The sequence below is a fragment of the Mobula hypostoma genome, chromosome 23, assembly GCF_963921235.1.
Source record: "Mobula hypostoma chromosome 23, sMobHyp1.1, whole genome shotgun sequence".
Lineage (NCBI taxonomy): Eukaryota > Metazoa > Chordata > Chondrichthyes > Myliobatiformes > Myliobatidae > Mobula > Mobula hypostoma.
Window position 1 is genome coordinate 30,601,926 of NC_086119.1, and position 14,923 is coordinate 30,616,848.

At 42.9% G+C, this 14,923-nt stretch overlaps 1 protein-coding gene across 3 annotated transcripts in view; it reads right to left on the reverse strand.

The window, feature by feature from the left end:
- dhrs11a (dehydrogenase/reductase 11a) overlaps positions 1 to 14,923 on the reverse strand; it is a 133,708-nt gene that overhangs the window by 76,752 nt on the left and 42,033 nt on the right. For all 3 annotated transcript variants that reach the window (XM_063031317.1, XM_063031315.1, XM_063031316.1), the window contains exon 2: positions 1,987 to 2,196. In XM_063031317.1, the coding sequence (XP_062887387.1) occupies positions 1,987 to 2,196 (210 nt within the window). The remainder of the gene's footprint in view (positions 1 to 1,986; positions 2,197 to 14,923) is intronic.

The following is a 14,923-nucleotide window of genomic DNA, read 5'->3' on the forward strand; positions in this document are numbered from 1 at the left end:
ACTGTTACCTGGACCCTCCATAGTGCCACAGATGTACTACCTGCTCTCTCTCTCTCTCTACACCCTGTGTGGGGTTGGCATTGAAGGACAATGGAGATTCAGTGTTTCTGGATTGTAGGGTGCCTGTTCTAGGAACTTGCGAGACTGGCTCATGAGAGGATTAACACAGCTTCAGCACTGCCGGAAAACTGGTTACTAATGCAGCCTTAGCGCTGCATGACACGAGCCAGGCCATCAATGACATTACTACCAAAATGCTGGCAATCCGCACCGTGACCCCCAAAATTGACTAACACTAGACTTCCTCTCGTTTAAGACAGGTGGTCCTTGTGCCAGTATTAGCCAGGAGTGTTGCCCCTGATACCAACAAGCAACAGTCCCTCATTAAACTGTCAAGGATTTTCAGAGACTCTGCGTTACTAACGTTGTCCTCTACAGGACAAAGATAAGGGAGTGTGGAAGTTGTGGTAAAACAACAACAACTTGGGGCAATTGTAGTCAAGTGCGGCCACCAAAGGGTGGAGGGCGCTGATTCTTTTTTTTTTGCTGGAGGGTGGGGGGACGTTACCTTGCTGCTGCTTGTGTGTGGCAGGGGGGCTGGGGAGGGGGCTTTGGGGTTCTAACATTTAACTGTCATTCATTCTTTGGGGCACTCCTCTGTTTTCGTGGATGTTTGCGAAGAAAAAGAATTTCAGGATGTATATTGTATGCATTTCTCTGACATTAAATGTACCTGTTGAAACCTTTACACAACGTGGGATGCCGGAGGCAGATGAGATAACAGAAGGATGTTAATCATACCCAACAACTAAGGCTTTATTGTCTTGAAAATTAACTTCAAAATATCATCGGCTGTCTGCTTGAAGTTTTGATTGACTTTAACACCTCTATTGTGAATGGCGATTGACCTTGCGGGTAACAAATTCAAACATACACAATTCACAATGATCAATATCCATAACTGATAAGCCAATTCTGTATAAAAATAGCAGTTTTCTGTTCAGAGTTCAGAACCGTGCGGGTGACGGGCTTGCGCTGTTCTCCTTGTGCACAAGTAAAAAGATTGCTTGAGTTGTAAGAGCACATGTGTTCTGGAACCAGGTATTTTAGTTATTTAATTGATAATCAGCGATGACAATTAGACAATTTTTGATTAACATGGATCCCTCTGCTTGATGTTAGCAGTATTTCATTTTCCTCAGGATCTGGGCATCACCAAAAAAAAGCCAGCATTTACTGCTCATTTCTGACTGACCTTAAGAAACTGGCGGTGGGTTACCTTTCTGAACTTCTGCAGTTAGGTACTCTCAGAGTGCTGTGAAGAAATTATAGAACCTAGATCAAATAACAATGAAGGAACAGTGATGTATTTTCAAGTCAGGTTGGCATGCAACTTGGAGGACATGCAGGTAGGAACATTCCCATGCACCTGAAGTCCCTGTTGTGACAGTAGAGGTAATAGGATTGGGTGTTACAGTTGGAGTACTCGAAGCAACATCAGTGCATTTCGTAAATGGGACAAACTAGAGCCACAGAACCAATTATTCACCAGACACTTTGAGTACGAATTCAATCCTAAGATCTTTGAATTTTGGTTCTTTAAATCACACTGGCCCCAAAATGGCTGCTCATGCAGGCTGTTAGCTAGAAAGTATACCTATTTGGTTTCATGTAGAATAAGGAAGCTCAAAGAAATTGCAAGCACTGTTTCTCTTTTCATAATTCCACCCCGAAAACTCCAAAAATTAGTTTTAAGTGCTGAATTAAGAAACCGTTTGCTATTTATTCACTACTCAGTTTTATTTAGCTGTATTCTGTCATGCCTATGATTTGTCATGACAGAAGACAACATACAGAGAGCAATAATGGAGATTCTTACAAGCTCAGAACTAGCAGGATGTCCTTTGCATTGAAAAGCATTAATGATTAGAGTCCTTCAGGGCCAGCTGAATTTCTTTAAAGCTCTGCTCATGTTTAACTACTCACATCAATCATGTTTCTCCAAAATTCTGTTCTCCCCGATAACAGTGGCTCAGGATGGGCCAGTCCTGCATTATTGATACACACATCCACACCCTGATGCAGTGTCTTGATGGCAGAAAACATGGAGAGAATCTCCTCCTCACTGGTTAGGTCGCACTTGTACGGGATCAAAGTGCCTGAATAGCCTGCGCTCTCGCATTCAGCGGCCAGCTTCTGCAAGAGAAAGGAAATGTTTAACAATGAAGAACACACTTCTTTCCTCCTCAACACTTGATGCAATAAACTATAATGAAAGGTGGTCAGGTTTTCAACTCCAGCTTAATAACTTTACAAACTCTTTCATTTGCAAGTGGAAGGGTTATTTTTTCTAGACAATTTTATGAAGATTATTTAACCAGGAGATTTTCAGCACAACTCTTTTCACATAAGATGCAAAATTCAACCAATTTATAACAAAATAAAGATTGCATGTCTGAGACCTTAATTAACATGACAAAGTCCTGTGCTCCCCTGGGCTTTCAGTCTCAGGCAAGACTGAGGGTTTGTTAAGTAGGCCTGGTACACCAATGACCAGCAAACTGCCCAAATTTATCAGATGTTCACCATCATGTATTGTTTTGTCAAGAGGCAGGCTACCAGCTGATTGGAAAAGCCCTGTATTTTTCAACTCTGCAGCAACCTTCCCCAAAGCATTTCACTGAATTCACCAGAGACAATGTTCATGCTGCATGAACCATCTGTGGTAGATACGTTCATCAACCCAAAGGCTAAAAGATAGAACTGGCCTACATGTGGCATGCACAGGCCCAGAGATTGGTAAATGGCTGTGGATGGCCAAATCTAAAGTCAAAATGATTTTTGTGCAAAGAAAAAGGCATGTTTATTAAATTTAAAAATCTATAACAGGACAAAGTTCTGAATAAAATTATTTTAATATCCACATAAATTCACATTTTCCTCCCCACCACTCTTGTTCACCAAGAACGGAAAAGTGCCTTGCACAGTGTAAGTATTCATTTTCTGCTGACAAATTGTACCAAAATATTTTTAAAAATCAGATTAGATTACATTAGTCACATATACATCAAAACGTATAGTGAACAGCGTCCATTATGTTAACAACTGACACTAAAACTAGGGGACATAGTCTTAAGATTCAGGGGAGTAGCTTTAGGATGGAGATGAGAAGGAGCTACTTTTCCTAGAGAGTGGTGAATCTGTGGAATTCTCTGCCCAATGAAGCAGTGGATATTTAAGACAAGGTTGGATAGATTTTTTGCGTAGTAGGGGAATTAAGGGTTATGGGGAAAAGGCAGGTAGGTGGAGATCAGTCCACGACCAAATCAGCCATGATCTTATTGAATGGCGGAGCAGGCTCGACGGGCCAGATGGCCTACTCCTGCTCTTATTTCTTGTGTTCTTAAGACACAGTTTGAGAATATGCTGGTGGCAGCCCACAAGTGTTGCCACGCTTTTGGCGTTAACAGAGCATGTCCACAACGACCAGCAGAATAAACGCAACCAACATACAAGAAGACAAATACAACAGCAGCAAAGCAAACCCTTTCCTAACCTCCACCCCACCATCAGGGCTCACTGACCCATGTCCTCAGGGCCGACAGATCCTGACCATGGGGATCACAGGTCTTCATCCTCAGTGCCTGCCAACCAGCGCCAGCGCCTCTATACTTGGGGAATTGCTGGAGTCCAAAATCTACGCCCAGCGACCAAGGTCAAATCTCCGGACCTGGTAACTGATCTCGGCCCTAAATTGTTTCTTGACCTTTCCTAATTCTGCAACAAGAGGTACTTGCAAAGGAGGCACTATACATGTGTTAAAGGTTATATATGTAACTATACATGTGTTAAAGGTTATATATGTAACCCTCTCACCAAGGCTTGTAACAAACTAGGCTCGTTAGCTAGTGACTCAGCATTACATGGATAATGGTGAGAAGGCCAGCTTCAATAAGCAACACATGCCTAGGGTTGGTATAATTCGGGTTCAACCAAACAGGAAAGTTGGAATGTTCCAATGAGGGACTGAAAATGGTGGTGAACGCTGTGTAAATGCTGCACCATGCAAGGTTATTGCTTGCCAGGAAATAACAGACCTTACACCAGCACAAAATTAAAGCATTAGTATACTTACAGATATTTCCACTTTTACAAACAGTTAACGGGGGGGGAGGGGAGAAGAAAGAAAGAAAAGGGTCCAGTACAGTTAAGGCAATCCAAATGTGCACATAAATGTTGGAGCTCGTCTCTGGAGTAGTCAGGATGCTCCCCTTTGATTACTCACACGCTGAACCCACGTTCTGTGTGAAAGACACCAGCCACAGTTCTAACTATCCTCAAAGACTACTTTGAATGAACTGGCTCTCTCAGGAATATTGGCACTTTCTCCTTGAAACTATTCATCTGCACAAAGCTCTTCTTACAACAGGGTCTCCCCTTCGGGTGGGATCCTCCGAGTATCCTTCTCCGTACCTCCTAATAAAGAACCTCAAACCAGACTACTATCCTTCAGAAATCTGGTCCCGCCCAGCCCTCTCAAATGTTCAATGGCATCCCACTGGACAGAATGCTACAGCACATTACCAAACAAACCCAACTGGCTGGTACAACATTCGTAAACTCTCCTTATCTCAGCCAAAATACTAGTCTGTGAAGTTAACTGACAGAACACACTGTGTTTGCAGAAAACTGCAAAAATAAAAATACCTCATAGCACAGTAGTAAAAATACAATAAAACATGGTCTTAACCAGGGCATTACATTCTCTCCCCACCAAAAATAGTCATGTACTCATGACTTTCTAAGTCTTCAGAACTTATCAATCCATTATTATTAACACAGTATTCAAATGAATTTTGTGATTTCAGGATCCACAATCCATTTGTAAATGGAAGTAACATATCTCACCATGGGGAATGACACAACACACTGTTTCCCAGGTGCATCATATGCCAGCCTATCTGGGAGCTTCCTGGCCTTCTGAGACCTCTTTATCTCATCTTCAGCTTAGTCAGCCTCTGGCACTCCTTGTGACTGTTCCTGTTTACTTGGGGTTGCCTTCCCCTATCTATCACTCGTACTTTCTGATGACTCAGTCTCCCTGCCCCCGACTGAACTTCACTTTAAGCAGGTGCTGCCAAACACCTTCAACCTCCTCGGATGCTAGCTAGTAAGACCTCTCTTGGAAAGGGGTGTCCTCAGTTACACTAGCCACCCTTTCAGGGCATAACATGACAGATTTAGACTGGGTGTACCACATAGAGATTCAGTGGGGGGGCGTGGTCAAGTGATCGGTGACTTGGGCTGGCTCCCCCAGCGGACTTAGTCTGGTGAGGAGGGTGTGAGGACACCCAGCAGGACTAAAAAAAACAAGACCTGACAAAGGGCGGATGAGCTCCTTGTGAGCCAACAGCCATCTCCGTGGAAGAGATTAAAGCCTCACTACGTATCTACGAATCGCAAGCTATGCACCTAGTTAGAAGAGACATGAACTTGGGCGCTGCACCGTGTGCCTGGACCTGCCCAAGGCCTCCATCTAAGGAAGGGCCGAGCTTGAAGATGCGGCCACGGCTGGAGGCCAAAACAGCCTCGGGCTTGAGTTCGGTGGGGGCAGCGGCGGGCGGTACGAAGGCGGCAAGCGAGAACAAACTGGAGAAGAGGCTGTACTCAGTGTTGTCGCAAGATCGAAGAAGATGGAGGTGCATAGCCGCCAACCCCGGATTCGAAACGGCACCCACTGACTGACTGACTGACCGACTGACCACATAGTTCCTCATTTCTGCACATCCTCCTGCTTAGGAGGAACTGGAACCTATTCAAAAGCTGCTCTTAACACCGGGTGAACAGACAAGGTTTTCAAAAAAATTCTCTCCATTTCTCTGCTTGCATGCGCCCATAAGCCCTCTCACAATGGGAGCATTTGTTCCTGCAAGAATGGAAGCTTCACCTTTTTCCAACCAGATCCGGGCAGACCGACACTAGCGTATCAATAGTCTCAGCTACTCCAACATCTGCTTCCAAAAACTCCACTTTCAACGACATGTAACTATCATACGGGTAATCATCAGCACTAAATTCCCAAATCTCAAAAGCATTAAGTGGCGTCAATGGTAAATGAGTCAATACTGGTTGTAAGAGGATCTGCAAAGGAAAGTAACTTGAGAACCTGTGTCAAGTATGGCTCTAGCATAAGAACCTTCAATCTGCATGGATACATCAAAGCTTGGTCCCACTAAACCTTCAGGAATAGTGCTTTGCACCTTAGTATTTCCCTTGATACACTGATTGGAATGTGTTCTCTCTGAGATGCCAGGCCATTCCTTTACTGAGTCCCTCCGTAGTCTTGCTTCTTTTCTTCTCTGTCTGATTAATTGCTGACTTACTTTTCGAAGATTTTCCTGTCCCTGAAATGTCCATCTTCCCCACAGTTGTAACAGAAAATACCGTTCACCTCTCTAGTCAAAAGACCCCTTTTCAGCCTCATTCTACTGCTTGGTAAGTCCTAAGGGTGGGTCAGGCTTCCTAACGGACACGTCATGTTCAGATGAAACATTAGCAGACATCCATCGAGTCCGCTCAGCTTGAAAGCTTTTCACCTCATTCCTCAAAAGGAATATCTCTGTGTCATCGCAGGTCACTTTAACAACAGAGGATACCACTGAAGACGTTACACGGCCTTTGGAAACATTTCGCTCCTCAATTATATTTTCCTCCTCTCTCATTCAGAGAAGTTACTCAGTAAAAGATGGAGGAGGGTGCATCTTGTGGGGTCATTCAAATACGTGGAGCAATCATGTAATGTGACAGCATGCCCTTCACAACTTGCTCCACTCCTAAGAAATATCTCTGAGACAGCTGAATGCCCCCATTGTGGCACAAACAGTGCAGCAGTTTCTCCAACCTGAAAAGGTAGGTAGAAAACTTCTCTCCTTCCTCCTGGAATGTGTGCCTAAAGTTCATCCCAAGATCAGCTGAACTTTCACTAGTGGCAAAAGCATCTTCCAGAGCTTGCGTATAGTTAGCTGACTTGGCGAACGGATTTTCTGCCTTTAGGAACCTCACTATATCAGCCAATGGACCCTTCAAACTCTCCACCAGTCCCTTTTTTCATATTACCTGAGCACTACCGTTCATCCAGTAACTGAGACGGCTGCTCAGCCCAAGCCTCATATTCTTCTTCCTCATCGGGTGTGGGCTTGACTCCAGAGGACGTTCTCAGTCTACAATAAGTTTGGCTGTCCGCAGGTACACTTTGGCATTTATCAACCAGTGATGTGATAGCTGAAACCAGCTCAGAACTTTGAATCAACAGCTGGGGGTGTACGCCTACCGCCACCCCTGCCCCCCCCGTGAGCTGGGGGCTACAGGTACCTCCCCTTCCCCACGAGCTGGGGGGTGTACGCCTACCCCCGTGAGCTGGGGGGGACGATGCCTACCCCCGTGAACTGGGGGGGGAACTACACCTACCCCCCCTGATCTGGGGGGGGGGACTATGCCTACCCCCCATGAGCTGGGGGCGGGGTGTATGCCTACCCCTGTGAGCTGGGGGGGGGGTGAATGCCTACCCCCACATTCGAAGCCAGTTCCGGCGGACTGGGTGAATAAGATCAATTACAAGATCCAACAGCCAAGAAATCGATGCTACAACGCTTTCTGGAGAACGAAGGGCACGACAAGGCACAGAAGGCATCATAGCTATCCACTGAAGCTGAGGGAATCTCCAGTCATGATGATACTTTGTACCACTGGACCAAAATGTTTGAGGCCAAGTGAGTGGAACTGCCTGGTGCAACAGCTTTTTCATCATAAAACTTCTCCCACACAGGTTTACGTCTCGGTCACCCAAATATACTGTAGATAGTCAGGGAGAGGAAAGTCAAATGGAAAAACCGAAACAAAAATGACTTTCTCATGTTGTGTATTTAATACTTCAGTAATATTTGAGTAATATTGTGAATATATTACTCGATTAAATATTCTTTATTGTTTAAATAATTCATTACATGTAAGGGTACGTGAATGTCATCTGGCATTACGCCACCACGTCATATACCCACGCCTCACTTAAAGTCAAAATAAAGCTAAGACTCGTTCTCCTGGCCTCTTTGAAGTCACAAAACATAACAGGTCAGTATGAAGCTGAAGGGACCATGTGAAGTGGGGTCACAATGGCATGTGATCATTTGGCTAGTCATTGCTACAGTAATTTTTCACCTGAGACAATTTTATAGTGCTGCATTTTCTCCCCACATTATTCCTCTACAAGAAACAGATGATTTTGAAATAGAGTGTACTAGAGACAGTATTGTACAAGTCTAAACTTTGATAACTGTGGACCAGGTGGCTACATTAATTTTGATAACCAGCAATGATTTGAAACAACTGATTTCAAATAACCAGTACATAAATGGTAAAAGAGTCATCTTCAGCCATACAAAAGACTATAAAATTAAAATTACGTCTGTAAAGTTAACAAAGAAATGTATAAGAAGGGGTGCCTCATGAGACGACCGATAACAATAACCCTGGAAACTAACAACTGCAGAAGACAACTCCAAGCCTCTGACTCTGAGGGAAACTCACCACATCAAACCCTGGTCAGGTTTATTTATGGAAGGTGGTACATGAAAAGAGTTATTGCGTTTTGGAGGCTACGAAACTACTAAAAGAGTTGTGTAGCCAAAGAGTTAGTGATGTTTGTTTGGTATGTGGTTGTGAATTTTTGAATTGTTTGAACTAAATAAAGAAATATAATTAATGGGCAAAGTCATTGTCTGGTGTGGTTTGCAATGTGCTGCAGTTAATTTGGCTTAATTGGCAACATTCCAGTTACAACTGAAAATATTTGGTTATATCATGTACAGACAATACAGGCAAGACTAATGTCATGTTTCGAAACTGGGGAGGAACAACAACTCATTAAAAGAATATAGTGAAGCTCCAATAATCCAACATGCTCAGGATTTTGGTGGTGTCAGATTGGCAGATTTTCTCAACTATTCAATGTTACTTGCATTAATACCTTAGCACCTAATTCATTTTTAAAAATGTTAAGAATATGATAGCTTTCCAGTTTTTATAATTCATATAGTTTTTCACAACTTCTTTATTTTCCTGCAAATGCCTTCAAGAAAATGAATCTCATGTATATGGCGATACCTAGGTACTTTAATAAACTGACTTTGACTGAGTGGAAAAGGGCAAAACAAACATCACCTGGCACACCATCAAGGTTTCTAAATAGTTAGATGGTGAATAATCAGATTTTTACTGTAATATATGTTAGGAAACAATTTCTATGAACCATGAAGCAACTGCTCATAGTTGGAGTCCAATATTTAATTCTTCATAAAATGCTGACAACTCAAAATTAACAGGCTCGAATAAACACAACTATTTACATTAGCAATACAATACTACCCTCAAATTAATAATGTCCTATACTTTATAATATGGGTATCTTGAAACTGCTATTAAATTAGCAATTAACAGTTGCATGGGCAATCATTCCTTCATAATGCGAGTTTCTATTCATCTGCACAGTCCCTCCTGCAGGTCCTTTGTTTCATTGTTCCAAGAGGGTATTAAAAAAAACTTCTACAAAGCAATTCATATCGCTTGCACAGTTGAAAGCTTTTTGCTTTAATCCTGCTGACGATTTTCAGCAACTTTCTCATAGCAGGTGGCAAACACAGCCTAAACCTAGTAGATAAATAATAATAGTCCAGAACCAGAGGCCACAGTTTAAGAATAAGGGGTAGACAATTTAGAACGGAGTTGAGGAAAGATTTTTTCACACAGAGGGTTGTGATTCTGTGGAATGCTCTGCCTCAGAAGGCAGTGGAGGCCAATTCTCTGGATTCTTTCAAAAAAGAGTTAGATAGAGCTCTTAAAGATAGCGGAGTGAAGGGATATGGGAAGAAGGCAGGAACAGGGTACTGATTGTGGATAATCAGCCATGATCACAGTGAATGGTGGTGCTGGCTTGAAGGGCTGAATGGCCTACTCCTGCACCTAGTGTCTATTGTCTATAAGGTCATAAAAGGCCAATCCATCACCCAGGGCAGGCCCTCTTCTCATTGTTACTGTCAGGAATGAGGTACAGAAGGAGGCACACACTCAGCGATTCAGGAACAGCTTCTTCCCCTCTGTCATACAATTCCTAAATGAGCATTGAACCCATGAACACTACCTCACTTTTTAAAAATATATATAACTTCTGCTTTTGCGCTATTTTTAATCTATTCATATACATATATACTTACTATAATTGATTTACTTTTTTCTTTCTATATTATCATGTATTGCATTGTACTGCTGCCAAGTTAACAAATTTCACAACACATGCCAGTGATACTAAACCCAATTCTGATTCATCCAGTGCATGTACAAACAGAATAGAGACCAAATTAGACCTTCACTATAGCAGTATAGAATATAACTAGTAAAATACAGGCTGATATTATAAGCACACTGTTTTACGTCTGGTTAGGCATCAGATACCATATTCAGTCATTCCTTCGATTTTATCAATCTTGAATGGATGTTTGTCAGTCTTCATTATATATAGTTTTTAATAAATTCTATTGTATTTCTTTAGGTTTAAGAAGGCACTACTGAAGTGGGTTGACAGCTTACTGGTGGTTCACAAAGCAAGAAATATGACTAAATACTTCATTAATAACATTTTTTCTGTAGTAAACTACCAAAGTTCAAAGCAAAATTTATTATCAGAATATGTCACCACATACAACCCTGAGATTCTTTTTTCTGCAGGCATAATAAGCAAATCTATAGAACAGTAACTGTAAACAGGATCAATGGACAACAAACAGCAAATGCAGATGTAAATAACAGGAGCATTAAGTAAAAAGATAAGAGTCCTGAAATGAGTGTAGCTATCCCCTTTTGCTCAACAGCCTCATGGTTGAGGACAGTAATTGTTCTTGAACCTGGTGGTGCGACACCTGAAGCACTGACACCATCTACCTGATGGCAACAACAAGAAAAGAGCACAGCTTGGATGATGAGGATCTTTAATGATGGATGCTGCTTTTCTATGGTAATGTTTCATGTGGATGTGCTCAATCGTTGGGAGGGTTTTATCCATGATGTACTGGACCAAATCCACTACCTTTTGTAGGATTTTCCACTTAAAGGCATTGCTGTTCCCACACCAGGCCATAATGTAGCCAGTCAGCACACTTTCCACCACACATCGATTGAAGTTTGCCAAGGTTTTTGATGACATGCTGAACCTCTGAGGGAGTAGAGGTGCTGTTGTGCTTTCTATTTATATTTATATGTTGGGTCCAGGACAGGCCTCTGAAATTGTGACACCCTGGAATTTGAAATTTCTGACTTTCTCCATCTCAGATCCTCCGATGATTACTGGCTCATGGACCTCATTTCCCTCTCCTGAAGTTTACAATCAGATCCTTGAAGTTACTGACATTGAGTGAGCGGTTATTATTACACCACTCAGCCAAATTTTCAATATCCCTCCTTTGATTCAGCACACAGAAGTGGTGGAGCTGTGCTTAGCCACACAGTGAGTAGAGCAGGGGGCCACGCACACACCCCTGTGGTGCTCCGCTATTGATGGAGATTGTGGAGGAGATGGTTTTGCCAATCTGAACTGACTTTTACCACCGCAAACAACGAAAAGATGAGTGAACGCGAAGCTGACTCAAGGGTCGAGGCGTGCGGGTGGCGATACAAATTCGGAATGTGGCACGTTCGAGACGGAGTGGGAGTCAGAGATGGAGCGAGCAAATCGGAGAGCAGTCGGAGCAGAGGAGTTTCAGAGCTGGTCCAACTAAATCAGAAGCGAAGTTGGATCGATCGAAGCGCCAGGCTGATTTTGAAAGGCCAAGTATGGGCCGAAATGAGGCAGCGGGGTCCAGGCCCAGAGGATATCACTGTGGCGGGGCCTGCATCCTAGTGTAGGGGTGACCTAGTGTCTGGACAATTGAATTACCGGCCCAGATAGGCTGAAAAGGCAGGGTGGTTGGGCCCATTCTGCTCACTAAAGCTCTAAAGTATTTTCTTTAAAAGGTGAATTAAAGAAAAGTCTATAGAAAGGAAGTGAAAGTTTCGGAGAGAGTGCAGAAAAGGTTCACCAGGATGTTACCTAGAGTCTTGGAGTGTTCCAGCTATAAAGGAGAAGTTGGACAAACTTGGATTGTTTTTTATGGAGCATTGGTGGCTGAAGCCAAATTGATTTTGTAGAGTTTACAAAATTATGAAAGGCCTGGAACTCACTGCAGGGGATGTAGTCTCAGTAATGATGTTTAATGGGCATTTAGACAGATACAGTGCATGAACAGGGAGGGGACAAGAGGATAAGGATCATGTGCAGGTAAATGGGACTACTTTAATTTGGCATTATGGTCAGTACAAACATTGCGGGCTGAAGGGCCTGTTTCTGTACTGTACTTTTCTATGTTCCGGAAGGGATTTTGGAGCCACTAGGAATGATTCCGTCAATTCTGTCCACTTTTCTGAAAATAATTTAAATTTTCTTAAAATGCCAAAACCTAAATGATTTGAGGTCATTGTGCAACTCTTGCACAATAACTGGTCAATGGGTTTTAAAATGCTCATCGGGTAGCAAAAAAAAAACATAAATCCCAGTCTCTGGCTCTAGACTTCCACGTTCTGCTTCCCCTATCCATAGGATGTTTATCAGTAAGTTCACATTACTGAAACAGCTGTTGCCAATTAAATGCAACACTCAATAAAACACACCACGACTTTGCCCAATAACGGTATTAACCATGATTAGTTTAAACAACTCAATGATGCACCGTCTAGTTCAAAAATCACTCAACTCTTTGATTTCACAACCTTAAAGTTCAGAGTTACACAACATTAATTACTTTAACATCCAAAACATACCACTTGCCTTTATATATTACCCAATCTAGAAGAACTCAGCCAGAGTTCAACTTGGTAAATTCTTCTCAGAATTTCAGACCCAGGATCATAGCCTTCAGTGGTTACTCTTTGGAGTCACTGCCGCTGATCATCTTGCAAGGCACCCTTTAAAATACATTTCTTCACATACTTTCTTAGTTCTTTATGGCCCATTACACGGGCCCATTTCCAGTCCTGATCCACATATGTACGTGTGGATCAGAACTTCATCAAATCTCCGCGAGCAGCATCCGAGCATTGCTTCAATGAGTTTGTCCATCAGAAAAGGTGTCTGTTTCGCTTTGAAATTTACTGTTCTTCAGCTGGCTATTAGCTCCCAGAACACGACTACTCAGTGGCCAGTTTCAGCTCATAGATCTGGGTTGACACAATTCTACTTGCAATAAGACTGATCAGCAGTCAATAGGGTGACCTTCCTTTACTGCGTTCTTTGTTCTGTGTTTCCCAGATCTCTCCCTTTCTAGGAAGCAAAATGTCTTCCCAGGACCTCGCCAGCTGCTGCACACTGGAACATTTGAATGCTGTTAAATATAATCAGATCTGTTGCATCATTAATCTAAAATCACCCCACACTTGGGCCAGTGGTCACTGCTTCTTTTCCAGCTTAAAACTCCAGGTTAATATTTCTTCAGGAGTCTTACATCGTTTTTAAAACACTTCGTAATTCTCTCAACGCACAAAAGCATGTTAGTTTATTTATATTCTCTTAATTCCTTTTCAAGATAGCAGCAGCACTATTTACCCAGTTTCTTCCAAGTGCATTTCTCCATATTTGCTTATGATTAAGTTGGGCTGTATCTTGTGTCGGCTCTCCGATTCCCTGTAACTGATCTTCTCAACATTCCTGTTAATATAGACTATTCTTCTATCATCCACCAGAACTAAACGCAATTTACAATGGCCAGTCGCAACAGCCAATATGAAATTTGGTCCCTTGTAGTCACAAGGAGAAGATGCAAACTCTTATGTTACGTACCCCGTAACTGGGTTGCCAAACCAGCAGAAATGGATCACTCAGTTGGAGTCTGGAGTACTAGAACTAAGAAAGTTTTATTAAAGAAACAAGCAACACATTAATCGAAAGGATAATAAATGCAACAGTTCAGTGATGATAAACACACATGTGCACAGAATTAAGATAACAGCATCAATCAAGCTCTATCGTTGTCTAGGGGTAAATGACCAAATTTCAAAATGACTCAAAGTTCAGTTCGCAGTAATCGTTTCCATGGCGATGGACAACGTGGGGGAAGAGAGACAGAGAGAACAGGAACAACTCATCATTCAGCACGGCTTCACTCACAGATCAGCGAGATTGCTCACAAACAGCATTTGGGCGGGTCCTTGGTGATGTCACCTGAGGTCACCGACTGTGACCCCTCCTCCAGATGCGGTCGATCCTCTGCAGTGAACCCGGCACCCAGGCAAGGGCGGACACACACCGGGTTCCCGCTGATCGTACCTTTCCACCCTTGTCGTTGTCTGGCACTTCTCACCCACTCGTGAGAGGCGCACCGCTTCCAGGGTCTCGTTACCTCGGGTGGCGTGTGTGTCTGTCTTAGCGAACCTGTCCCTTTTTATCCCCCTGCTGGGGTATCGCCTGTCCATCACTTCAAACAGTTCAGGGTTCAAAGGGGGGAGCCGCTCCAGACAGCTCTCTCTCCCACATCCCTTCATTACACATCTCCAGACGCTGCTCCATTGTTCCTTATCTCTCCTTCCCCTGAGGGCAGGTGGCAGACCAACTGCTGATGCCACTGATGCTAGCCCAGGCCAGCAAACATCTTAATTTTATGTGTATTCTCGTAACACTACAGTCAAAATAGCACTGGAGATCAGAATTCCCACCCCCTCCCAGGTTGGTGGAGTTGGGATTCAACTAAAGTACCTGCAGCTCTGCTGTGCTTTCAAATTTAACCTTCATCTCTATCCATTACACTTAACATAGAAAACAAACACGAATAAAGCACAGTGATCTTTATCA